The sequence below is a fragment of the Amblyomma maculatum genome, chromosome 1 (genome assembly GCF_055883805.1).
Source record: "Amblyomma maculatum isolate TAMU_Amacu chromosome 1, ASM5588380v1, whole genome shotgun sequence".
NCBI classification, from domain to species: Eukaryota; Metazoa; Arthropoda; class Arachnida; order Ixodida; family Ixodidae; genus Amblyomma; species Amblyomma maculatum.
Window position 1 is genome coordinate 206298281 of NC_139344.1, and position 27779 is coordinate 206326059.

The window sequence follows — 27779 nt, forward strand, 5'->3', positions numbered from 1 at the left end:
TTTTTATTTTAATTCGACACTTTTTAGCAAGAAAATCCAGAAAAAAAGAAAAAAAAAAAAACTAAATTTACTTTAATATTAAAGTCAACACTAACAATCAACTCATACTAGCTACCAAAACAATCAAGCCCGTGGATGATCCATGTTTCAAATCAGAAGCTTAGACCACTAACTGAATCCATCTTCAAGAAGCATCTCACACACAATTGCAGCTTATTACTACTAAAGAGTATGGGTGTTCGAATAGTACTTTTCGCAACTGAATTGAATAGAACAGAATTCAAATAATGCTGCTAAACCTAATTGAATAAGAACCCAACAGTGGTAGAACCAAATCCAATATGGATAGAATATTTTTATAAATATCTGCTACTTGCACAGCTATTCTACAAAGCGAACAATCATGCGAGACAATGAAGTGTTAAAGGTAGCACTGCTGCATGGTGCTATGACTAAACAGAGTAAGAGATAACAGCTGACAAAAGACTAAAAACTAGTCATTATAGAACTCTATGACAATGATGTTTCAAGTACAGCACTAATAATATAGCACCATACTTCAGTAGGTGAGCTGTGTGTGAGCCATAGCCCCTAAGAATTCAGAACCAAAGCCTGGTTTGCTGAACCTGTCAGAGCCCTGCTGTGTTGACCAACCTTAGGTCATATTATACATAAGCATTATGAACAGCTTATGAGTGCAACTCAAACAGACCCTGTTGCAGTGCTGAACCGTCCATCAAGCAGGGACTGATTGCACCAGTTAGCAGCCTGTGCTGCGTCGAAGTGGGCCCTGTCTACAACACAAAACAGTTGAAAACTACAACATGCCTTATTCAATCTTCAATACAATTACTCAAAACATACCCAAGAACATTAGAAGTTGCTCAATTGGTTGCAAATAATTCTGAGCATACATTATTTCATTTGATGAATCTAACAAAAGGCCCTCCTGTTCCACAGGCAGGACCCTCTTCGTTACCGCACAGCATACTGCCACAATCAGTATGTGCTTGATGGAGGATTTAGCTCTGCGACATGGTCCATTAAACTTCTATTCATAAGGTGTCTGTAGTGTTTACATATGACTTCAAAGACTGGTGTCCCATCAGGGCTTGGGCAGGTTTGGCAAAATTTACTTTGATTTCTAATCCCAGAAGTCATCGCTCATAATGAACTCAATTCTCTATCCTTGTCTGCTCAACTGCTTAAAGAAGACCTCATTTCTGGCAGTTTTAATGCCACAGGTAGGATAAGAAGGGTTTTGCACAGCTCCCACTCTAACCACTGGACTATGCTCCATGTGACATTACTACATCTAACACAGGTAATATTAGATATAGAGTGAAACTTCACTGGAACGAACTTCAAGGGACCTCGAGAAAATGTTTGTTAAAATGAAAGTTCGCTGAATTGAAATAAATATTTGTAAGGTTGATTCCATTAGCTTCAAGAAACATCGGGTGTCCAAGTCATATCTCAACCCGTTTGTCACAGAGTTCATTTGCAAACAAAGAATGCAGTAACCTCTTGCAGCCCTTTCGAAATTAGGCCTGCAGTGTTCTCGAACTAAATCACTGTGTGCAACCTCCTGCAAACCTTGTCCAGCACAACGGTCTGCTGGGCAGCAAAGGCCTTCATTTTCTCAAAGCAGATCCCTGCTTTAGCAGATTATGATTAACCAGCATGCATATGTACACCTTTCTTGAAGTTAAAAGCCTAGTAGAGTAGAGCTATGGCTGGCTAGGACTGTCGAGCCAATTAAGTGTGCAAAGCAAGATATGGATTCTGCGGGCTACAAGCCAATTCAGTTTAAAGCTAATTGACGGCCACTTTTCTTCACGGCTGTAATGAAAAGTGGTTCTCAACATAAAAATATGCCACAGAAAGTGCGAGTTGTGCTTGTTGAAGTGCTCAGTATGACTTGAGAGACACAGAATGATGTCGCGAAAAATGTTTGTATAACTGAAATGAGTTTGTTTAATAGCAGATATAACTGTCTAAAGATACTCTGAAAGCAGTAACACTTGAGAAAAGTAGACAATAAAAGAGGGAAAGCAAAGCCAGGTAGGAGGTACTTCAAAAAAGAAAAAAAAAAAAACCCAGATGAGAGGTCTGTGACAAAATGTAAAAAATATACTGCCACATAAAACGAATGCTTTGCTGAACTAATGCTCGTTGAAAGCTACACTCCTGTCTACATCTACTTTCTATACCTACAGACACCAAGAGAGAGTTAAGGTTGTTCTGTTATTTTTCGATTATATTAAGACCAAATTTTCGACAGTGTGGGGTTAAGGAGGACAACAATTTCAGCACAAGTTTGGGTCAAGAAAATGAGTAGATTAGGAGAAGCCACCTATATAATCTCAGCCTTAGCTGTCATTACACCTATAACAACATTTGGTTGAATTATTCTTCTATTAGTCACTAGGCTAACTAAGGCACTTTTGCCACCAGTGCTTTCATCACCTTTGCCTGCCGCACAATACTAACAATTTATTCCAACAAAAGTGCCAGCCCCAAAAACAATTCTAACCAGCCCTAGCACATGTGCCCGAAATCTCATGCACTAATGCACAAATTCAAGCAAATTATACTACAGCACTCCCTTTATAGAATATGACTGTGCAAATATGACGGTCTTGATACATCTGTAGGCACATGAAATGAGAGCAACCTAAAGCACACAATTTGTACCAGAAGTACTTTACTCTGACAAAAAACACCAACCTTGAACTCTTCTTTTTCAAATGACTTTATACAAACAGTTTTCAAGTCATGTGTGCTTGGATCATATTCTACCAAAGACAACTGAAAAAAGAAAAAGAGTGAACACACACACAATATGACGCATTATTATTTTCTGCTTAACGACACCTTGACCTGTCAGTCTGTCAGGGTTGTCAGCAGGTACTGAACCCTGCAATGCATTATGTAATACACTTGCAAGCTCACTTAAACTTCTTCCTCTTGCATCTTTTTTTCCTACTAAGGTTGTCATGGCGATGCCATCCCAAAAGAGGAGCTTTAAGCAAATGGAGATGTTGCCCATCTCTACAGAAGGCTAAAAAATGGCTCTTTCAACAGATCACAGAAGACCTCAAAGTGCATAACCTGTTTTTGCACTACACAACTATACGTTGGTGGCACTATGCTCCAGCTAATGAAGATATGCTTCCCCTATTCTGACTGAAACTAGTAGTATGAAAGCAAAAAATAATAATAAACTGAACTGACATCCAAATGTCGCCTCTGTCCCTAAATTCAATTCAGACAAAACTAAATAATGGCTCAACTAGGACAAATGTGAATACCTGCCTCCAAAGGTGATGCAAGTTATTATATAAGCCTCAGAGCAAACAACTCCTACGAACGAAGAGCACAGGGAGCAAGGGACATTAGAGTGGCACTACTAACTGTGACTACACAGGACATGTACTTATTTAATAAAACAATACAACAGTAAAAGCTTGTTAATTCGAACTTCAGAGGGCTGAAAAAAAAATTCAAATTATCGAAGGCTCCTAAAAAAATGACAAGAACTATCTGCATCACTATAAATACATTTGCAGAAAGGGTGGGCAATGGTCATCTGCTTTCTAATAACTTGCTCATTGATCGTTGACTGTGTGCACACTGTCAAAAGCGTCAGAGCAGAACTGCTCAAATATCGTATCGGCCTCCCTGGCATCCTTCACACTGCGACAGGTAACAGTGGTGCCTCCTCCTATGCAGCTTGCATCGCGTTTGAGGCATCACACGATGCGCTAATGGCACTTTACGAGCGCAGTTATGGCGCAATAGAAGAATCATGCAGATGAGGAAAGCACGCAGTGTCACCAGTCGGAATTTGAAAATACCATGCAGCTGGGCTCAGTTGCTTGGCTGACGTGCAGCTGATAGTTGCAGTTTTTGCGGGCTGGTGCAAAGCTCGCAAAAGCAAAACCGAAACTAAGTGGTCGGCCTATTTTCAAAGACAAAGTCATCCATTTCTTGACACACTTGCTGCTGCGTATACCTCAGCGGTGTGCGCGGTAGACTCCGCAGCATGTTGTTCATGAGGCTACCTTGACTATTGCTTATCGCTCTGATCATACCAGTATATGGCCTGCCTTATTCCCTAGTGCTAGACCCCTAGCACCTATAGACTGCCACAGCCTTTCATAAGCACTGGCTGGAGTGTGCTTATTCATACTTCGGAGTTAAAAAGGGTCAAATTAACAAACTTTCAATTTTAAGTTCCTGAGAACATGCAGAACAGTGGGAAGGCAGTGCCGGGCTGCACAGGCACGACAACGCATAGTTCAAACTTTCAGTGACAAAACTGACTCCCATGCAATTTAACGGGCGTTTTATACCTAAACTTCAACGTAAGTTCAAATTAACAAGGTACAGGCTTTCACTGTGCAATACTACACTGCTAACCACAACACATGACTTATTATGCAGTCATGGTGGCTATTTCCTAATGAAGCCAAAATACTTGTGTACTCATATGGTGAAGAGAAAGGCAACCAATGTTGATGCGAAGCCCTCCACACTAGCAGCACCCACCAGAACCAATGATGTGCATAAGCCCTGAAGAATGCTGTTATTATCTAATAAAATTGCCAGTCCTGGATTTGCTCCAATTATAAATTAACAGCTTTTGCAAAACCAAACTGACCAATAAAATCACTGCTAATTATTTCTGAGACTCTCTGGTATTTAAAGAAAAGCGTAAGATCAGAATGTCAATGAGATTCCTTCTCATTAAAAGGAAATTCATTAAAAGGAAATTTCAAACTGTATTGCATGTTACACATATCTGTTCCTCAGATGGGAGGGCCAATTAAACATTAAGTTACTTTGTCACCGACCATTTTTTGGTGTTACGAAATGAGAAGGCTGTGACTGAAGCTTTTTTTAATGAAATGAATGACTACACTACAAAGGCCAGTTCCGTGACTGTTGTCAGAAGTAAAACCAATTCAAGAATACCAGTCGATGTATTTGTCATTCGCATGCACTCAACAAACAATAAACACTGTAAGCCAAGTTCTATTATTCTTACAACACACTGACATGGGTTCCATCGTGCGACACAGAGCCATATGAACGCCATATGATGGTAAAGGGCTTACCGCCCTTCACCATTGTGTAAAAACTGTAAAAAACACAAACACTTAAAACAAGCAAGCTATGCAGCAATGTCTAAGAAATAATAAATTACAAGTGCTGTATGTACATACACTTGTACTTAAATCCTTACCCCAGTAAGCTGCAAAAGATAAAAATTTGTTAGGGAAAGCATGCACTGTGAACGACAGGCAAATGGAAGTGAAAACATAAAGGTAATTTGAAAGCATCCTGAAAATCAATTCTGCAACTGAAAATCAAATTGAATTAATGGAAATGCCTGTTAAAAAGGCTTAACAAGTATTACAGGGAATAACACCATTCACATTAAAATACAGACGTATCTTGAGACGGCTTGGTCTCAATACACTTGCCACAAATTGAACAAAAATGGTCATGCCAATGTTTTGTCACTGAATACAGGTCCTTTCCATTATTTGGCATCAACATTTAGTATAAACATGCAAGCACCTGACGTGATCACCCTTCCTCTCTGCCAACCATCATAAACATACCCAAATAGGCAAAATGAACTGCACAGCAAAATTTACAGTTATTCCATCCTTTTAAATAATACACCAAAGAATGGAATTAATTACACATACACTCCTTTCCAGGCTTTTATTAGAAGACCAGAAGTCAACTTGAACGCGTAGTACTATGTAACATTTGCTGCTGTGCTTAGCTTCTATCGTGGAATGCAAGGGTCCGAAAAGCAGTTAAAGGGATCTAAGTTCAATTTTTAAAAGCCAATAACCCCTCATGTACAATGAGCAAGTGTTTTGTTGCATAGCAGACATTCTTATTAAAACAGTGCATATGCTGATCAAAAAAAAAATTCCTACCTTGGCATCCCTGAAGCACAACAGCAGTGTGTCCCGTGCAGCAGACAAACGAACAGCTTCCAAGCAAATCACATTGCCAAACAAATTAAATGTATGCATGTGTTCCAGCTTGACTCTGTGCTTCTGTTCAGCATACTGAAAAAGAAAAAAAAAAAAGTGCATAAGAACAAGAATTTGACCTATAAGCCTTTATCTTTATGAGGCTGCCAGGAAATACAAATTTTTCCCATTTCAAACTTGGTTCACTGCCTACTTCATCAACATTACCCCGCCGAGGCGGTGCAGTGGTTACGGTGCTTGACTACTGTGCCCAAGAAGCGGGATCGAATCCAGACCTCAGCGGTTGCGTTTCGATGGGGGCGAAACGGAGTGGCGTCCGTGTGCTGTGCGATGTCAGTGCACGTTACAAGAACCTCAGGTGGTCGAAATTTCCGGAGTCCTCCACTAAGGCGTCTCTCATAGCCTGAGTCGCTTTGGGACGTTAAAACCCACAAACCAACAAACCAACCAATCATCAACATTGTTGCTTGATGATGGCTGTACAGGCTGTACAGCAAAAACAAAAAACAAAATTTTTTTGGAAGAGGTAGACTACAATGCTTGTACACACAGTGCACCCTGTTATCTTTCATCATTTTTAAATTTTATCCATCTTTCTGAAATTTACCGAACATTAAAACATATTTCATACACACCAAAATATTACTGCACAAATATCAAGTATATGCAGAACCATGGCAATTCTTTATATTTTTCATACTCTGCCCGCATACTATAAATGAATTGAAAATTGTATACTGCTTTAATATTTGCAATAACTGAAACAAGTTGCATAATCCTGCTGATGTAGTAAATGCAACACCTCTAAAGAGACCCTTTCTTTATATACATATCACTTTTAGAGTATTGGCTCCTCTTAGCTCATTCTTGCCAATACTTGCCAAAATACAGAAACAAAACTTTTTCTTTCAGCAGTCATGCAATATGTGAGTTGCTCTCTGCTTTCATAACTCATTCCTTACGAAAGAAAACCGGCACTTTCAGGTTGGTGGGTGTGAACAAATTCCTTAATCATAAATTTCGAAACTCTGGTTTGAACAGGTTTATATGTTGCAAAAATCTCAAAGCAGTAAGGCTACAATGAATGCACAGTGAAGGGCTCCAGATAATTTTTACTACCTGTGGTTATTTAACACATACTCATACACACAGTACATGGATGCTTGCACTTCAACTCCACCAAAATGCAACTGCCTTGTTAAAATTCTTTATTGCAGCACATTATATAAATAAAAAGAAATAGGAGAAATGCAAAAGCGTGTGCACTAGTTGCTCTTTAGTAGCTCCAAGTCGTCTCTGATGCCTCTTCAGCACTTCTGAGTGTCATGACTGACTTGCATAAGTCATGGACTCCATATTCATGCCCACTGGATCTCTATCTGACCGACTCATGACTAAACAATGACTCACATGGCATGAGTAGGCATGACATGACATTTATATACCGCTTGTCGTTACATACGCATTCATGATTACCAGTCTCATCTTAATGGGACGTCTTATCACAAGTTACATTTTGCTTCTACTTTCTGTCGACACGTTTTCACAAGCATAGCCAAGTAAGGCTTTCCCATTAAAAAAGATGCATTAATTTCTCGCCCGACATGCTGAGCTACTTCACAGTGCAAAGCCAAGGCCGCCCAGGCCATCTTGGCCAAAACTCAATCCACCACACTGTTGGGCACATGGAATCATTCAGAACATGTCCGGTACCCTCAGAGACTCCGAAAGCAGTGAACCACCTCAACAAAGGTACAGGCGGGCACATAATCCAGTCTGGACACAGCAGTTACCTCTGTTTTAGCAAAATGCAATGGAATGGATGTCATCTTTTAGGCCAAAACCGTCATTTATATCCACAAAGTCAAGTGCCGATGCTGTATAATTCAGAGATCCACGGGATCCACTGTATTGGTTCTGCTCTTGGGAGGGTTTGGTGCTGGTGGATGTGAGTGGCCTGCTAATTTTTTTTGCACCCACCCTCAAATCTCCGAAAGGGTTTTTGCAACCTTAGGGGGTCAGGGTAGCGGCGACAAGCACCAAAGTCAAAACGGTCGCGTGTGTTATGTTATGCATTTCATGCTATGTGCCATCACACGCCTTGTAGCAACCTTGTGAAGTCCTTGTGGGCATATACTTTAAACCAAGTCTTGCACTCAACAGAGGCCAAGCATAGCAGGTGTCAAAACTAGAAGGAATTAACAGTCATTGGGAAAAAAGTTATATTTCCAGCAATAATATTTCATAAGCTGCAAAAGACAAACAGGTCATTTTATCTTGTTTATTAGATAAGGTTGCATAGAATGCTGTGTAAGCTATTTGAAGTTTATCATCTCTTTTGTGAGCTAAAACCTCCAAACTTTGCAAAAAAAAACTATTAGCAAATTTGAAATTGACACGAGCTGGACACACTCAACTGTAGTAAGAAGCATCATATAAAAATTTTCATGACTGCCCTTTAAGAATATTAAAAGTTATTCATAACAAAAGTAAACAAGGGTGTCTCTTAAAGGCCCACTGTCCACCCTCCGGTCGAAAATATTTTTTTCACCGGTGACTGTGAGACTTCGCCCCTGGAACGCAAGGCCGCAAAATGTTTTTGAAAAGAGTAACTAATAACGCAGTTACAGCCACCGCAATCACCCGATTCTATCCTGCCTCTCTCCTTCCGTTCCCTCGCAAAGGTTTTTCACTCTCCTGCCCGAGGTCGTCTAGCCTCCGCAATACAAATTCCCCTTCCTCCTCCGCGTTTGGCGGGAGGTGGGGCGTGGCTCTCCGCGAGCGCGAAAAAAAAAAAAACGGTCGAGGGAGCGCGCGCCGCTGGATTCAGTCTGGCCGTGGCGAGGGAAAAGCGCGCTGCGAGCGGTAGACACCCATCCTTCTCCCGTCAGTCAACGAGACGGACCAATGGACGTCGTTCCCGGCACGTACGTCATTATCGGGGCCCGTCGGGCCAGCGCAGGAAGCGGTGAAGCTGGCTTCTCAAAGGAGAGCATGAGGGAGCTTTGAATTGTATTTTCGATGCTTTGCGGCGCGCGTGTCGCTGTAGAATTTTGCACAGACTATCTCCGGTACCTGATCGAAACACTGGGCTCCTTTTCTTAAAAGGGCCTTCCCTGGACAGTGGCCCTTTAAGCTGTTTATACACTACACCAGCAATAATATGCAAAATGTTTTGAATGGTTATAAGCATTAATGTAGAGTACAATAGACTTACTATAGCGCTACCGCTTACTGCTACCATCTACCCCTACTGCGCAAGTGTCAGTACACATTTGCAGATTACTCTGTGGGTGCCAGATGGTGCCACATTCCCATCAAATGCTAGTGGATGCGGCACACAGGGTTCAATTAGCACATGCACCGCTGACTGCTTACAGTAGCGGCATACAGCAGCGGTAAGTGGTAGTGCTAAGTCTAGTCTCTAATATATGGCAAGAATACCAAAAACTTAAAAAAAAAAAAATCTTTTTTTAATTGTCATAAATTTTTCATGTCATGGTTCTGTGCTTATATGACATTTGCATAACATATCTCATCGGTGAATTTATGTTCGTAGATACATTTGTGCAAAATGCCACATTAAACATTTCTGATTATAGTTTATTCTTTGAAAAAAGCCTCCAAAATCAGCAAAGATGTGCCAAGTTTGCAAAATTTCAAGAAGAAAATGTTAGTTTATAGTGTTTAATGTCCCAAGTGACTCAGGCAGCAAGAGATGCCATAGTAGAGGACTCCAGAAATATCAAGCACTTCGGCTTTTTTAACTTGCACTGACATAGCACAGCACACAGGCATCTTTCTGTTCACCTCCGTCAGAAAGGTGCCAACGTGGCTGGGATGCGCCCCTACATGCTTGGGTTCAGCAATCGAGCGCCCTAACCACCGCAGTGGAGCAGAAAAATTGTTCAGAAATTTTGAGACGACTTTGCTCACTCAATGGTATCAGATTTGCCGCATATATTTTCAGACAGCTACTCACAAGAGTATATTTCCAGTTATTCACAAACACTTAACAAAAATAGCAGTGCAAGTAAACATGGAAGCCCATCTCTTCATAATAAACAATTGTTTGTGCTCCAAAATACTTCTGGCCAATAATAATGGCAGATCCCTTCTTTCCAGTTATCAGGCATGGACAAAAAAAAAATATCACGAGTTTCGCAAAGTCAGACCTGGTGCTTACTGCTTCAATGAATGCAGGTGGCATCAGGCGGCGCGAGGCCTTGTTCCTCTCGATGAAAATTTGCACCTCGTTTAGTGATCGTTTCTAACAAAAATTTGCCACTGGAATCATTACTGGCACAGATCATCCAGTCTCGAAGGTTGTGCATCCACTTGTGTTGCTGAGCGTCAATCAGCCACCCATTGCAAGACCTTATCTAAAATTTGTCTGATATGACTGATGCTAGTAAGCCTGGCCATACACGATGGTAACAAGGTTTATGAGTTACCCTCTTTTGCACATTTAGCCTACAGATATCACTTAACTGAAGATCAGAGCAAAGACAGCCAAGCACTCAAGCTGAGGCAGAATGTTTCTGCAGCCTACATTTAGTCTAACTGGTTTCCTCCATCAGCATCTGCTCTGTACAAGATTAATGAAATCTTAATATAGTTTTGCCAAACACAAACGGCAAAAAAAAAAAAAATAATAATAATAAAAAGGAAGCTTTAATGTCATGAAACGTGGAGAAGCTGGCCAAAGGAACACATTTCTGACTGGCTACTAGACCATAGAAGCAGAGATAAACGCCGAGTAAAAATCTGAGACGATGTCACATCACAAATAGCTGCAGCCTCTAAGACGATTTTTACACCCATCTAGATAGCATTTGTCACCAAAACTTGTTTGACAGGTGTCTGGGTCAATCTCATATGTAGTGTTTTATGCACACAAAAAAAGTTCCAACAGTGCGATATGGAATGATCAATTTGTGAAAAGCATTACCTGAGAATTCAACAAACACAGCCTGCATTTAGTGCATTTATTCCTTCTTGCATCTAAAAAGTTCTTATATACTGTTGATTAATACCTGTTCACTTTTCACATAGCAATGGTCTACCCTACACCCCTGAAGGGTCAAAACAATGAGTCCTGCTACATGCAGTAATGCATTTGGACTAAGTACTTGCAGTGTTCATGCAGTAGAAGTACAAAAAACACAGTTGGAAGACCTAGCAGAAAGAGGCCCAATGTTTCCAGCTGCCAAAAAAAATCGAATCTGTAAACCTGGCGCTGGTTTCCGCAGTTCCTATGGCTGGCTTAAGTTTCCCTCCCAAAAACTGGTTTCGCATGCAACAGCGGTTTTCATATGCACAAATAAGGAAAGAACCGATGAAATACATTGCTTAAGCAGACCCAATTTTCAACACACACACACACAAAAAAAAAAAGTACAAAGAAACCGCTGACATCGAAAAAAAGGCGGCAACATAACTACGCTAATTACGCGCAGGTTTCTGGTATGCGCCCGAACAGCATAACCCTGCACATTTAAACCGATGTGGTTGATCAGCATGGTGCGAAAAAGAGCTCACATCGCTTTCAGGTACAAGACGAAACACTTTCAGGACAGAGGAACCAGCAATGACGAGACTCCTTTCCCGCAGGTTATAGAAGTTGCAGTAGACGGAATGTTCGACACCAGTCGGCGGGTGAGTTTGTTTGAATACAGCATACATGCTGGTTGACATCTTCACCCGCTCCTCGAAATGCTGGAATGAAAAACGACAAGAAAATGTTAATACTACACGCATATGGTCGATTACGCGCGAACATTGAGAACTACTAATACAGGTCCGACGCTACGGGATAAAATGTACTAAACATCTAAAGGCAATAAATATGAAGAAATCAAAATATAGTCAACAGCATGACCAGATAAATCATATTCCTGAAAGCTATCAAGCATGCAGCCGTAAAGTCGTAAACGCGGTTCAGCACACTGAGGATTATCACGCACGCGACTGGAGATTAGAACGTCAGCATCATTCATTACAAAAGGGCTACAGACAGTTGGCCTTGTTTAATGAAGTATGCAGGCCTCTTAGCTTACCTTAATAGTTTCCATGGTAAACAGTTAATGGCAAAGAGCAAAAAAAGTCTTGAGCGATTACGACAACATACAGTACTCCATAGAACACCGAGTGCGAACTCAAAAGCCGGCACAGCGGTCCGCAAGGAACAAGGATTGCACTTTGTTCTTTTAGCATATTGCCGTTGTGGCCACAACGTGGTGGCCACAACATGCGCTACTAAGTTGTTGTTTTTTTAATTTAGTAAATAAATGGCAATTGTTGTTAATTAATAAAATATACTAAAGCATTTTAAATACCACACAAATATAAAAAAGTTTTTGACACAACTTTTATTTGGTGACATTTTTTTTTCACAAAGTCAGGCCTAGTGCTTGCTGTTTCAATGAATGCAGGTGGCGTTTAGCAGCGTGCGGCCTTGTTCCTCTGGCGAAAATTTGCACCTCGTTTAGTGATCGTTTCTAACAGAAATTAGCCGCTGGAATCATGACTGGCACAGATCATCCAGTCTCGAAGGTTGTCGTGCATCCGCTCGTGTTGCTGAGCGTTGTAGATCATTTTAATCGCATGGGAAAGACCGGCCACCAAGATAGAGTTGTCGGCATATTACTAGGCTCATGGAAAGAAAAAGGTGTTTTGGATGTTTCCAACAGCTTTGCTGGTAAGTAGTTGATGAATTACGGATTCCTTGACTGTGGTGTACTGTTAATTTGAGTCAACTAACTTACAAAGCCCGTTTTTTGCTGGCAGCTCTGTGGTTGGCGTATTAAAATTGCTTTGTCATGACTTGCAATGTACTTAATACTTGTGTATATTTCACGCTTGTGACAGACTTTATTTTATTGTTGTTATTCACAGCAGTAAACACTGCGCACACCGGTTGCGTGTGTCGCCTGTTATCTGCAAAAGTCATTCCAGCTGTGACCACAAAGTTGCATGTAATATCTGTGGTTTCGTCTGAAGCACTCTTTGTCAGGTGACATTCCAAGCTTTCCCGCAAGCAGTGGATCTTCTGACAGACCTGCTGCTAGCGTTACGTTTTGTTGGGCTCTGGTAAAAACGTTCCCGAAAAAAATTTACCCGGTGTAAATGGCTCCGGAAGAAACGTCCCTGGAAAAAAAGAAGCAAAAAAAAAAAAAAAAAAAAAAACCTATTTGCGAAGTAGGAAAAAAAAGAATTCTGGGGGTTTAAGCATGGCTTGAACCTAGTGATAAAGCGAAATCTGAGTGTTACAGTGATAGCCTCTGTAACACAGCCTTTTCAGTCCGCGGTCATTTCATAATTTTTCTTATAATTGGTTCGCAGGAAAGGAAAGGTGCAGTTTTTGCCACACTTGTTCTGTGGACACCTGAACCGTGCTGTAAGGGATGGGAGTGAAAGTGGAAGGAGAGAAAGAGGTGTCATAGTCCACCTGAGGATCTTTAAGAAATGTGCCGTAGTGGAGGGCTGCGGAGTAATTTCGACCACCTGGGGATTTTTAACGTGCACTGACATTGCACAGTGCATGGACGCCTTTTCGTTTCACCTCCACCAAAACGCAGCCACCGGCAGTCGGGACTGAGCTTGAGTACTTCGGTACTAAGTTTTGGGGAAAGGAAGACGCAGATACTTTGGGTGGACACCATGGAATCGTGGACACCCACACTTCATTACGTCAAGATCACTTGAAGATCAAATTTAGTGCTACGCGAAGACCGGCTCTACCTAGCGTAGTGAACATTTAACTTCAATTGTAAATTAGTTTATAAGAAAGAAAAGGCACAGTATCTGTCAGAGTCACTTGAAGCACCTCCATGAGGCTGATGACTCGAAAAACTGGCGTAGTGAAGTCAAAATGTCCTCAAATAAGGATTGCATTTTTTGCGGCGAGCTGCAATGATATATGCTTCAGCATTTCCACCTATCGGCTTGGAAGTGACCGAACATCAAATCGATGCTTGGCATTCATAACAAAAAAGAAAAAAGAAAGATAGCAGTGGTAACAGTGACAGCATTCGTCTTTGCCTTATTTGTGGGGAAAATGAGAGCTGACCACTGGCTGTATTGGACCGGAAGCTTGGAGCGATGCAGTAGGGTAAAAATGGCCAACGTCTAGTTAAGCCTCAGCCTGCCTCCCTAACACAGCATCTCCATCACCACCAGAAGTGCAGCAAGGAGGATTCTACGCCATCATCAAGGGAAGGGTTGGAGCAAAAGGTCTTCAATGTAGTTCTAGAGAAGCCTTATGTTTTGGGCGGCACTACCACGCTTCGAGCCGCTTGGACCTTTTTTGTGGGTAATATTACTAAGCTCATTACACCTGTGTTAATGATTGCTGAACGAGCTCTAGAGCTTGGAACCACGCCATGTGTAAAAAGTCGGATAGCTCTTTCGCCATGCTTTTTCGCAGTGCATGTAAACACATCAGGAGACCAGAGGACCCAGGTCACAAATGGTGATTACATTTATCTCAAAGTCAAGAAAAAATTGAATAAAATGTGAATTTATTAAAATGTGAAATCCGGAAGAACTCATTCTTTGGTCGCTATTTAGCCTTGGGGACGTTTTTTTCCTAGTGGCCGCTTTTTCAGGGTCCTTTTCTCCCAGGGAAATTTCTTCCGGGGCCGTATCTTCCGGGGACCTTTTTTTCCTGGGACGTTTTCACCTACATCCACGTTTTGTTATATGATACCAGCCATAGTGTAGTACTGCGTTCTGAGTCGCTTTATGCTTGATAAGATCACTCGGTAATGATGGTGCGGTTTTGCTTTTGCAGTTCCATTTGACGAAGATGAAAAAGACAAGACTGTATGGTTTCTGGATCATGACTACCTCGAAAACATGTATTCCATGTTTAAGAAAGTGAATGGTGAGGGTTTGCTGGTAGCCTTGCTGCTGCTTTGTCATTTGTATGCCTGTCAACCGACATACATTCGTCGGAATAATACAGAGATGAATTCGTAATCAAGGATGGAAGCCTACTTGTGCTGTAACTTCATTTATGCTCACATGCAATAAGTGAATCTTTGAAACTGCTTCTTGCCATTTATGATGCAAAACTAAAACACTTGCATACCTTACCACAAAAGGCATTGTGCTGTGACTGCTGTTGCATATTTATATTGTAGCTCGGGAGCGGATTGTCGGTTGGTACCATACTGGCCCAAACCTACACCCTAGTGACATCCCTATCAACGAGCTGGTGCGAAGGTACTGCAGCACTTCGGTGAGTAGTTTTCGTCTTGGAAGTGCTCAAAGTGTGGCTAAGGGAGCTATGGGCACTGGCTCTTTGCAGAAAGCAAACATGCTGCCAAAGGCAGCGCTTGTGCAGCTAGCTAGCAAGTCTTGGATATTTGGTTGAATTTTTACTCTCCTTGTGCAATGCTGTTGCAACCTTATAATGTAAAAGTTATTTGTGGTTTTATCATACACAGGCTGAGTCTTCTGCACATTTAATTTTCAGCTTTGAGGAACTTTTGACATCATTTGCTGTCTCATAGCCTGGGTCACTTTGGGACGTTAAACCTCATAAACCAAACTTTTGCTCCTGCTGAATGAGTGCTACACTGACTCTCCAAAGCCTACTCAAGTCTCATGTGTAGCACATGGACCGTAGTGTTCAGTCAAAAACATTCGACAGACAAGCATATTTACTGCTGAATGTAATGGTATCCTCTTAACTGTTAGACACATCATAGAAAAGCAAGTATGTACATCCATCATTTACGCAGACCCCCTAAGTGTTATAACTTCCCTATCCTCTTGTAAATGGCTTAAGAGCACAGTCTTGAATTCCCTGATCAAGGACTTAATGTCTACTCCGAAATCAAAACTTAAAATTCCACTATGTTGGATGCCAGGCCACTGTTGCATACCAGGCAATGAGGAAGCTTATAGACTCCTTGTGCCAGCTGCCCTCCAAAATACTATAGACATGTTTTAATTGTATGTCTGAGACTTCAACCAGAAAGGAGACATTATTTTCCCAAATTGTGCATGAATCAAATATCCACACACCCATCCATTTTTCTCGGTAACATTCCACTGTTCTCTTTTAAAAGAGTTCTTAAATTTTTATCAAAAATAGGCTTTTTACGCAAAATTTCTTCCCAGCGTGAGCATCAGCCCATTTTTCATTCTTAAGAAGATGGCTGAGCTCTTTTTTTAATGCGACTCTCAGGCACCTTGCCTTCTTTTCCCTTGAAAGAACTGTTCCTGAAACACCTTAGCCTTTTAAAATATGCATGTCTCCTTTTAATTTTTTGCACAGGTCATTATAAGCCTTTAAATGAATTTTTAGGCCCAATACACCATTGCTTCAGCACTTCACAAAACTTCACACCCAGCACATTTTATTGACCTGAGTTGACCGTTCTCCTTATGTTTGCCACTCTTCGGCCTAAGATGCCCCTACGTCATTTAAGTCCACCATCATCATCTAGATGAAATGTGGTGCACTTGATGTGAAAACTGGAGAGCTTTACACAGAAACAGCCTGTCTGCTTGCTGTCACCTGCTGCATGTAACAGAAAAAAATTAAGCAAAGGTTTGGACTGGCTAAACCTAAGTAACCAAAACGAAAGCCTCACATTTTGTTCGATCGGCCTCTCTTCGTCTCTGTGCGGTAGCCTCTCAGTGGGCTACATCTACTGGATAACGACCGCTGCCCTTAACATGGCAGCAAAGTCACTTTATACCCATTGGTGAGGCAATGTCGATAGTTATTGCAATGTGGCGGCACCTGCGGAGACGAGGCAGCCCCGATGGAACAGTTGCAGAGTGGCATCATGGCCATCACGTGACTAGGCAGAGGCGAGCTCACGTCTCCGGCGGCAGTGCGGCCTCTGCACAGCTTCGGCTGAGTGACATCATGGTTGTCACGTGGTTTCTCTTCAGCTCAAGGTCAACATTACTCGGTCCGCAAATACAGGGATGCAACAGCTGCGCCAATTGCACCATTTTGTTACAGATGCATATTTCTGCGCCATGAGCGTGAAATCTGTTGAATTTGCGCCGCACTACATCAAAATGCCCCGATTAGCTGAAAAGGTTTGCCATACTGAGGGAAAATTATCTGCGACCGTGATATATGGCCAGTCACGACATTTCAGACAGTGCAGCACGTGTCACTGGCATTTTGGTTTTATTTTGAGATGGGGTCACACGGTTCTAGCTCCTAATATTTTTCTCTCATACATCTACGCGCTTCTTCCGCTCTTCGAGTACGCTGAACCGTTGCTTTTTGAGGATGCTTCACTGCACGGGTCACAGCCAGTGCGGTGAAGCATCCCCATAACACGAAAAGGCCGTTTGTAACGAGGCACCACCTGCTACTGCGGCACACTGCAAAGAGGGTCGTGGAGCAATACTTGGAGCAATACTTCAGCACTGTGTTTTAGGCACCGCATGCTTTTAATGAATGTATATCTAGTTTTTTATGTGGCTCTTGCAAGTTCCCGGTATTTTGTTGGCAATTCAGGTACAGAAAAGTTGTTTTTATGCTGTTTTGTCGATAGACCCACTTTCCTGTCGTTAGATAGTGCAGGAGGTGCACCAGTTGCTAAGGTGCACCAGGTGCTAATACAGTGAAAGCGCATTAATACGAACCTCGATAATTGTAATTTTCGGGTAATTTGAACCACACTACTTAGTCCGGCCAAGCTACATAAAGGTTCATGTGTAAAAAAGCCGTTAATTAGAACGCGAGTCAATTCCACTATGGATAATTCAACCTACGCGCCGCCGCGTCTAGGTGGCCTGGCGCCGAGCACATGGCCAAAGGAACGCCTCCGTGATAATGAGGCATAGTTAGAGGCTGCGCACGTCTGAAACGGGAGCAGAAGATGAGACCAGGTAAAACCCTGGAAGAGTGGATAAAGCCTAAATGGCGCCATGACCGGCGTGGCGGCTGGCGGCGCTGAAGGGCAGGGGCACCTGCCTGCTCTTCTCTTCTGCGCAACCTTCGAAGCCTGCAACCTAAATACTCAATTCGACCTCTGTTAGTCCGGAAATACGGATAAGTATTAATGTCGGCGCAGTCCCAGCCAATGTCCATGAAAGGCTGTGACGTCGTACGGATGCTAGGGGTTTCCAAGGAAAGAGAAAAAAAATCATTACACAGGACAACTTTTTTTTTTTTTTTTTTTTTTTTTTGCGACAGTCCGTTCTTCCACCCACCAGTCATCAACGAAAGCGCGTGGTCAGTCTCGATCATGACGCCGGGTTTTAGTATTGTTCATTTCAAAAGGAGTTTGCACTACCATGTGCGTGCCCGCCCCAAACGCGTCATGATAAAGTGAAAACGATGCCTGCACAACCGGACGAGTGTTGGCACTCTGCCAAGTAAGCCCCCCCTCCCTTTCTTCCCCTGCTTGAGCTAACTAGAAAAGGTAAACACACCGTGATATTATTACTGCGCAGTATCTTGGCTCACTGCTAAGAAATTGACAGAGGTATGCTACAGTGACGGCGCGAAACGGAGCGACGCACTGACAAATGCTTTTTCTTTTTCAAATGCTCAGTGGCAAACGTGTGTGTGAGGGGGGGTTGTTACGCGCGAGTAAATACTGTAAATTTACCGTAATGAAAATGGTTCTTTTCAGTTTTTTTCAAGGCCATTAGATGATTAGAACATCGGATAATTCGAACTGTTTTCCCGGTCTCATGAAGTTCAAATTAACGAGCTTTTACTGTATAACTTGAGCTGGTACATGTAAAATATCTTTCGGGTATCAGCAGGTTGGGAAACGCGCAGCAGCCTTAAATTTTGAATTCTATAATGCCGCAGTGGAGCCCAGGGCTGCTAAAATTAATATTTGCCGATGCTGGAATATTGAAAGAATTTGTTCGGGTTTGAGCATGGCTTGAACCTAGTGATAGAGCAAAAGCTTTGAGTGTTGCAGTTATCGCCTCTTTAACACCTGCTTTTCAATCAGGTTTTTCATAATTTTTATTTAAATTAGATTTTGGGGAAAAGAAGGAGCCTTATACTTTTGAGTGGACTCTACAGAATTGTGAACACCTACACCTAACCAGGTCAAAATCATATTTTCATATTTTTTCTTGTATATTGTACATTGGTTTATAAGTAAGGAAAGGCGCAGTATCTGCCAGGCTTGAGAGAATGAAGATGGGAGTGGAAGTAGAGAGAAGTAGGTCCCGTAGTGGAAGGCTACGGAGTAATTTGGCCACCTCTGGGCCTTTAACGTGCGCGGACATCGCACAACCCAGGGCTGCCTCTCCATTTATAATTGGTTCATAGAAAAGGAAAGGCGCAGTATCTGTCACGCTTGTTTCTGTGGGCACCTAAACTGCACCGTAAGGGAAGGGAGGAAGGTGGGAATAAAAGTGGAGAGAGAGAAAGAGAAGCCGTTGTGGAGGGCTGCATAGTATTTTCGACCACCTGGGGGTCTTTAACGTATGCTGACATCGCACAGCACAGGGACACCTCCTCTTCGTTTCGCCTTCATCTAAATGCAGCCGCCGGCCTTTCCGTTTATAAATAAAATAATTGGTTCGAAGGAAAGGAAAGGTGTAGTATCTCACACTTGCTCTGTGGACACCTGAACCGTGCCGCCACAAGGGAAGAGAGGAAAGTGGGAGTGAAAGTGGAGAGAAAGAGGAGCCGTAGTGGAGGGCTCCAGAGTACCACCTGGGGATCTTTAATGTGCGCTGACATCACACAGCACATGGATGCCTCTCTGCTTCGTCTCCATCAAAGCGCAGCTACCAGTGGTCGGGATCGAACCTGGGTGCTTAGGCACAGTAGTGGGGCATCTTAACCACTGCACTGCCGCGCCGGGGCTTTTTATTTAAGTTCGGTTTTAGGGAAAGGAATCCGCAGTATACATTTGGGTTAACACCACGAAATTGTGGACACATATTGTAGAAAAGCTCAAAAAAGACAAAGGACCCGGAAAAGAGAAAACAACTATCCTGGACACCTACGCTTAATTAGGTCAGGGTCATTTGAAGGGCAAATTTAGTGTCACACGAAGACCTGCTATACCTAGCATAGTGAAGCTTTTGCTTGCATTGTAAATTGGTTTATAAGAAAGGAAAGGCGCAGTATCTTTTAAGGTGACTTGAAGTTGAAAACCTCCGTGACGCTGAGGCTCGAAAAGCTGGCGTAGTGAAGCTTTCGCTTCAATACTATAAAGTCTGCTCTGTGCACGAATTATATAACCTAACATCCTTAGTCGTCGTCGCCAGCCCCTAGAATACAAATCACGGGCAGAAGACGCACTTGCTCATCAATTAACTTTGCTTACAATCTGCTTTTGGGATTTGCCCTTTCGCCTTTTGGTAGCAGTTTTCTCTTTCTTTTTTTTTTTTCTGTTTGCTTTAAATCAACATTTTATCTTTTATTTTGTTTTTGTACTGCGCTCGTTTTTCGACACAGGCTGATTGCAGTCACAGCTTTGAATTGGGCTGTTCTTGAGCTGCCCTTGCACGACACAAGCTGTGGATTTTGCAGAGTAGAACATTGTTTTGTAAGTCTTGTGAGCAAGATAATGCAAAAAAAGATACAAAAAAAGGAAATACCCCCCCGTCGGGGCGGCACAGTGGTTACGGCGCTCGACTACTGTTCCCAAGGACGCGGGATCGAATCCTCCACTACGATGGAGGCGATAAGCAAAGTGCCCACGTGCTGTGCGATGTCAGTGCATGTTAAAGAACCCCAGGTGGTCGAAATTTTCGGAGTCCTCCACTACGGCGTCTCTCATAGCCTGAGTCGCTTTGGGACATTAAACCCCACAAACCAAACCAAAAAAGGAAATACACATTCTCTAGTTTTTTCCATTTTTATTCCATCCCCAATGTTTGAAAAATTAACCTCTTCGGTTTTATGGCTGACATTCTTTCTTCTTTTTTTTTTAGTGTGGTAGCTTGCCTTGCAATATAAAATGCTTATTTACAAAAATAGGTACACACCAGATTCCTAAAGGAAATGTACTAAGCACTGGTGATAGGTTGCTAGATTTCTTTTGGATTGCTTTCATATCGTCCGATATTCACATCTCCATTTGTGTGTGTGTGCGCGCACGCTTGCACGCGCCCCAGAAGTAAGGTTTATTTGAATTTGTGCTGTAAAGTGAAATTTTTTTCCCTGTAAGCTGCTCCAAAACTTAAGGTTTTGCTGCTCCAAAAATTGCTACAAATCTTATTTTAGCATTTGCAACCCTGAAAATAGCCCATCATATTTTTGTCCAACAGCAAAAGGTATAGTAAAATAAAAATGGATTTCAGACTTCAGTATTTTAACGTCAATACCGGAAGAACTGTGATTACTGTGTGAGTGAATGGCAGCATAGCTTTGTCTTTGGGATTTGTGAGGAAAAATACTTTCCTGATACGCCACAGTTAGTGAAAAGAGGTTACAGTACTAGTGCCACTTGTATTTTATTTCCTGACCTTTTCTTACAGTTTAGCTCAGTTTACAGGGGAAGTAGTGTCTTTCATTTTTCATCATAATGTGTATAAACCGACTTCAATTTGTCCTCAGTGTTCTTTAAAAACATGTAACTGGACTTTTAAAAGCATGGTTCTGGCTGAAAGCTGATTAAAGAAATGGACCTGGTTAGGATATGCAATGTGCAAAACTGAAGACCGTTAGTCTGTTATTGAATGTTAATATCAAGGGAAGGAAAATGGAGTTTGTAGTGGTCAGGTGGTTGGCGTAGTGGCAAGCTGTGTTTGCAGCAATAACATGGCCACAGCTGGGCACAGGACAGGAGGGGCTAAAGATCATTGGGCCTTTCTACCACTTCGTTATATTTAATGCCACGAAAAAGACATGTTATGTTCATTCTTTGTTGGTCATCTCGCAATAGTAGAGGTTCAATTCATTCAACTCACTTGCCGCTGATGCTAATGACAACACGTCATAATGTTCTTCATAGTGATCCTTTCTGGAAACCTTATTAGAAAAAGGGGCTAGTGAACCTGGCATGAAACAGCCTCAAAATAATTCAGAAAGATGGGGAAATACACACCTGAAACACTGCTCTAGAGTGCTTTCTTATTGACTAGCCTCTCAATCTTTTACTATGAAGCTGTGCATAGCATGGCTGCCAAAGGGCAATGTGTTTGTGAAATTTATTTTTATTACTCCGTAGAGTAACACTACCACAGAGTATGCTGGAAGAGCCCGTACTTACATTGATACAGTATAGACCAGTTGCAAAACCTACAAGTCAGCTTCCTCGCCCCCACTTGTCACTGCTGTCTTCATACTCTTGCCAGTAATGCCCGAAAATCTGTTCTCTAACAATGAAATGTTTGTAAAGATGCATACACTGCACTCAATTATTGTCCCTGAGGCAGGCTCCGCCACCATTGTGCATTGATTTCTGCTTCACAGGTAAGCTGGCTTGTACGTTCTGCAACTGGTCTATTATCGTGGCTTCTTAGTCTAATTAAACACACATATATATAGTGCTCTCTGTTGAGCCCGCTCAATGGCTTCAAATATTTGCAGTATTTCAGTTGTGCGTCTTAGCAGCTCTCGTGTTATTTATTATGAGCCATTTATACTTTTCCATCAGCTGCTACTTTTCAGTATATTCATTAATGGTGCTAATGTCACTTGGAGTAGCCAAAAGTTTTCTGCTTGAAAGCATTTATCACAGTGTCCTGTCACCGTACTACTTTTGTAGCCTGCACGCATGTCGGACCATTTCTAAACTAAGGTCATTTGCATGACTCCCAAGCATAATTTGGCTTTTTTTTTTTCATAATTATTAGAACTGCTTTCAAGATGCCACCTGCCTTTTCTGTTGGAGGGCCAGGACTGATTTCAAGCATTTTTTGATTTTGCCCTTCTTTGTGGTTCTGTAGCTCTTGCATTCAGCCACTGATCCCAAAGCTGTAGGCTGGATCCCTGTTGCAGGGTGCTCCATTCTGCTCCAAACTGCTTTTCCTGCTCCATCCTGTTCCAAACCACAATATTGCTCCAAAACTGCTCCAAACCGGCTGTCTCAATGTTCTGCCATCAAATTGAGCGGAAGGCTGGTTTGCTCTGCACAGTGAACGATTGTATTGCCTGCAAAGAATATGATTCGATGCAGTTCGATTAAGTGTCAGTGAGAAGCACATGGGGCAGTGGCATGCTGTGAGCTCCGTGTACACACTAGGGGCCGCTTTAGTCCAAACAAAGGCAGCACAACGGTGGCAGTTATAATGCACCTTGCACTGAGCTTAGTACGTATAAAAGGTTCATAAACTAGAAAAGCATAGAGCATAACAAATATGCAAGTAAGCTTTTAAAAGTCACAACAAGCAATTGGAGGGAAGCAATTACAAAAAAAATGTTTTGTGCACTTGACATAGCACTTTCTCCAAGCTTTTTGAATTGAGAAAAGTGAGCGAAACGGTCATGGCGGGTACCTCAAGCCATTAGAAAAGTTGTCCAACAGCACCGGACAACTTGAGTTGTTCTAAGGGTTCAGCTATGAAAACAAGCAGGCACTTCACCATCGCTCCTGTTTGTTAGTACCAAGCGTGCCAAGCCTCATCATCAGACATCAAGCAGAAGCATACTTGAAGCGTAAACGGGTGAAACGGCAAAGGTGCCATTCTCTAGTATTTCTCAAGAGTGTTGAAAAACCGTACAGGGCCTATTACCAATGTGTTCAAATTTAGGAAGTGCCACTGTTGCTCAGGTGAAAATAGGAGCTACTGGCAGAAGGCTATGAAGCAAAAGAATCTGAAGGAGGAAAAGGCTACCCTTAAGTGCAGTCTATCCTTTTTGAAGGTACATGTGACCAGTGCCCTGGAATTTTTCAGCATAGGCATAGGATCAAAAAGGATATGCACAAGGAGAACGGAAATGGGCTGATCATTGATGTGAACTCCAAATTTGGAGTTCAAAGGGATAGACTCCATGCTTCAATCTGTCGTGTCAAAATAGTCAGACTTAGTTCTGTTATGACGTATAGAAGTAAGCATTTGGTTTGCTTATTGTCTTTTCAAAATTTCTCGAGAGGTCAGTTGTGTTATTTTAAATTTCTGTGCATGTTTTGGCTGTTTGTCTTGTCAGAGATGCAGGCGTAGTCAGCACAGCATTGAACGTTGAGTAGAAAAGAATCAAATTGGATATTTTTGTATGTCAGAAACAAAAACTTGCAATTATTAAAAGCATTTGACCCTAGAAACGTGCTCCAAGACATAATTTGAATGCTCCGAACTCTCATTTTATTGCTCCTAAGCTGCTCCAAATTGGCTTTATTACTGCCCCCTGAGCTGCTCTAAAATGCTCGAGCCTGCTTCCACCCCTGCTTTTGCAGTGGCTGTATTTTATTGGAGATGAAATGCACACAGGCTTTTTGTTGTCAATGCACACTAAGAAACCACAAGCAGTCTAAATTAATCTGGAGCCCTCTACTGTAGTGTCCTTCATTGCATATGTGTCAAGCACCAAACCCCACAATTTACAATTCCATATTATATGTGTATATGTGTACAAAATCAACTAATTTTCTAGTTTTGACTGCTCTCTAGTTGCCCGTCTTTTTAGCATAGTGGCCAAGGTATATTGTGAATAAGGTTTATGGTAAGTATGTTTAGAAGGATTACAATGTGCAGGCTCGGTAGGCAAGGTAAATCACATCAAACTTGTAGGGGTTGCTGCATCACCAGCAGCCCCTCAACCCTGCATTTGCATATGTAACATGGCACAGCATGACCATGGCTAGTTAGCTTGTTTTGCTAGCTCTCGTGAGCACTAGGTACGAAATATGTGCAAGCATAGCTATTATTTAGCACTAGTTGAAAAATTATTTGAAAATGTAAACTAGGGGTTTTAACGCATCAATGCAACACATGAGTTATGAGGGGTGGTGTAGTGGAGAGCTCTTCATTAATTTAGTCTGCCTGGGGTTCTTTCTAATGTGCATTAACGTTGCACACTACATCGATGCCTTTTGTATTTCACTTCCATTGAGGTCATCTGCCGTGCTCAGGATTGAACTCGGTGCCTCCAGCTTAGCAGTCAAGCACCCTAACCAATACGCCACTTCATTGAAACAAAGAGCACTAATTAGCACAACTGCTTCACACTAATAAATGCCGCTGCATGAATTCATTACTTAGCTATGATCCATAACCAGGGTTCTTTTCACCCAGAAAATTGAGAGGTGGATATTACAGCCAGGGGAGATGGGGGCCAAGCAGCAGTACTATATACCAGATAATAAAAACACAGCAGATGCCTTGAGAGAGAAAGATAGGACAGCACAGATAACTATGCAGCTCTTCTTTTTGAATTTTTGAATGCAGCAAAAACTTGTTCTCAGCCTTCAAGAATGATGTTCAAATTATCTGAAAATTTGAATTATCGAACAGCTCTACAAAACTGCTGAAAACAGTTTTTATCACAGCAATTTTATATAACGAACACCTGGAATATGATTTTGTATACATTTCAGATTAAACTATGTGACAGCGATTTTTCATTGATTTGTCAAGTGCTCACAGATATCACTGTGTCCCTTTTCGCAGTGCAGTGCCTTAGCAGTGGTGCCTCGTTACAAACAGCCCCCTTTGCGTCATGAGGATGCTTCACCGCATTCACTGTTACCCATGTGGTGAAGCATCCTCAAAATGCAACCGTTTGTCATATTTAAGGAGCGGCTTGCACATGGATGCAAAAAAAAATTAAAATTGACTTGACGTTAAAATGGCATTATGCCATCCCGAAAAAAGAAAACAAAGACTAGTGACGCGCACTGCAGCATCTGAAATGGCGTGGCAGGCCGCATTACAGTCGCAGAAATAGTCCCCTAGTATTGCAAACTTGAAGCTTGAAAGGGGGGTTATTGTGGGTGGGTAGCTGGAAAGGTGGACTGTCCGCCATTGGGAGAACCCTATCCGTAGCATATGTCCATGTGGCTAAGCTGTCTCATCATCTTTTAAGGATATTTAAACAATTCCTAATTTCTTAGTTGTCAGGCATAGTGTGTGGCAAGTTTAATGTTTTGTTAAATGTGCATTGAAACTGAGGGAGCAGTTCTTTTCTTTCTCTTTAGGTGCTTGTCATCATTGATGCTCAGCTGCTGTCCATTGGCCTTCCCACTGAGGCATACATAGCTGTTGAAGAAGTTCATGATGTGAGTGAAAACTGGCCTTGTAACCTAGCTTGTTGTGGAGACTCAGCAGTCTCCATCTGTGCTTCTAGGATGGTACACCCACCACTAAGACGTTCGAGCATGTCCCGAGTGAAATAGGAGCAGAAGAAGCTGAGGAAGTTGGAGTCGAGCACCTTCTTCGGTGAGTGCTTGCATGAACTTTGCACGCATAGAACCATGTCTTTGAGTTTGAGCTCACCACTGGTCGCTTTTTTTCGTATGCAGGGACATCAAGGACACCACATTGGGCACACTTTCACAAAGAATAACCAACCAGTTGATGGGCCTGAAGGGACTGCAGGGACAGGTGCATCACATACGAGATTATCTGGAGCAGGTAAGTAATGTGAGTGGTTTGCGTCTGGTGTGTCACTGTTAATTTATGGGCCTTTGCAGGTGGTCGTAGGCACACTGCCAGTGAACCACACAATCATATACCAGCTGCAGGACATCTTTAACCTGCTGCCTAATGTGGGCCTCCAAGATTTTGTCAAGTCTCTCTACATCAAGACCAATGACCAGATGCTGGTTGTGTACCTGGCATCTTTGGTGCGCTCCGTTGTGGCCCTGCATAACCTCATCAACAACAAGATCACTAACCGTGATGCTGAGAAAAAAGAATCTGCAAAGAAAGATGAACCCAAGGAAAAGAAGCCTGAGGAGAAAAAGAAAGAAGTCAAGGCCTGAGCCACCTGCTGCTTAAGAGCTGGCCTTTCGCGCTGCTATTTGCATAGGCTTATCTTTCGCCATGTCCACGCAACTGCGAGGTCCTGCAAGTTGTGCATTGGTCTGCAATATAACTTTACCTAGCGGCTGCCTGCTGAGGAACAATAGTAAAGATGGCATTGAACCAGCTAGTGTGAAGCGTGATTGTGTGCTACTTGCTTATATGCTTTGTAAAGCTTCCAGTGAGAATTTCTGCTTACTGGGGCAGCCGCTGCCCTTTCTTTTTCTTCCTTCGAAGGAACCGTTCCAGCAGATGAAAGTTAAGAATATCCACTAGCCATATGTAAATGCTAGATTATGCTGCATCTGTACCAATTACAGCTGAGCTACTTTTGTATACCTAAACTGCAATTTTGAATTTTCAAGTTTATATCTAACGAAGAATTCAGTGTGTTTATTTCTTAGTGTTCTTGGCATTTTGCTTTGTTTCCACGTTCCTTTTTATCTTCTATCCAGTTAATTCTGGTGGAAATACTGAATAGTATTCTAACTTCATTCTGATGTAAGCCACTGGTAATATTCAGTGCATTTTATGCGCATTGAAAGGAAGAAACTAGTTTTGTTTTCATTGCAAGCTTAACGGCTGTTAAATGTATGTTTTTTGTGACTGTTAGAAGCTGCTTGTTCATTATGAAGGTATTTACAAGCGAGTTTCTTTTTCATTAAAGGTTCGAACTCAGCTTTTTGGTGTTATATCCTTCTTCACTACATCACATGCCCTGCTTTAAAGAACGGGCACTTTTTTCATGGTGACAAGGTAGAATGGTGGTGAAAACATTTATTGATGCTTGAGCCTTATGCTTGCAGCATATGCTGCTGGGTCGGCTTAATGTCACATAGTGTGGCCAGGACCAGGAGCTGTCGGTGACTCTTGGAGCTCCGCCCA

The 27779-nt window shown here is 42.1% G+C and overlaps 2 protein-coding genes across 3 annotated transcripts in view; one reads left to right on the forward strand and one right to left on the reverse strand.

Annotated features, from left to right (window-relative positions):
* The window catches only part of Cpsf160 (cleavage and polyadenylation specificity factor subunit 1), a 100849-nt gene extending 88614 nt beyond the window's left edge, over positions 1-12235 (reverse strand). For both annotated transcript variants that reach the window (XM_084590091.1, XM_084590090.1), the window contains exons 1-4: positions 12083-12235; positions 11565-11741; positions 5964-6098; positions 2731-2811 (exon numbers count right to left, since the gene is read on the reverse strand). In XM_084590091.1, coding sequence (XP_084446217.1) covers positions 2731-2811; positions 5964-6098; positions 11565-11741; positions 12083-12097 — 408 coding nt within the window. In that variant the 5' untranslated portion in view covers positions 12098-12235. The remainder of the gene's footprint in view (positions 1-2730; positions 2812-5963; positions 6099-11564; positions 11742-12082) is intronic.
* Positions 12236-12437: 202 nt separating this feature from the next.
* On the forward strand, positions 12438-27573 carry Rpn8 (regulatory particle non-ATPase 8). Its single transcript, XM_084590094.1, has 7 exons — positions 12438-12723; positions 14818-14910; positions 15170-15267; positions 26069-26149; positions 26218-26309; positions 26393-26504; positions 26564-27573. Exons 1-7 carry the CDS (start codon positions 12549-12551, stop codon positions 26852-26854), a joined length of 942 nt encoding a protein of 313 aa, XP_084446220.1. The 5' UTR covers positions 12438-12548; the 3' UTR covers positions 26855-27573.
* Positions 27574-27779: the final 206 nt, after the last annotated feature.

Excerpts from the sequence above, each read along its gene's own strand:
- Rpn8 (XM_084590094.1), top strand. The coding sequence starts at position 12,549 with ATGACTGGCACAGATCATCCAGTCTCGAAGGTTGTCGTGCATCCGCTC. Across the intron at positions 26,310-26,392 it reads GGAGTCGAGCACCTTCTTCG|GGACATCAAGGACACCACAT; the intron begins GTGAGTGCTTGC and ends TTTCGTATGCAG. Across the intron at positions 26,505-26,563 it reads TACGAGATTATCTGGAGCAG|GTGGTCGTAGGCACACTGCC; the intron begins GTAAGTAATGTG and ends GGGCCTTTGCAG.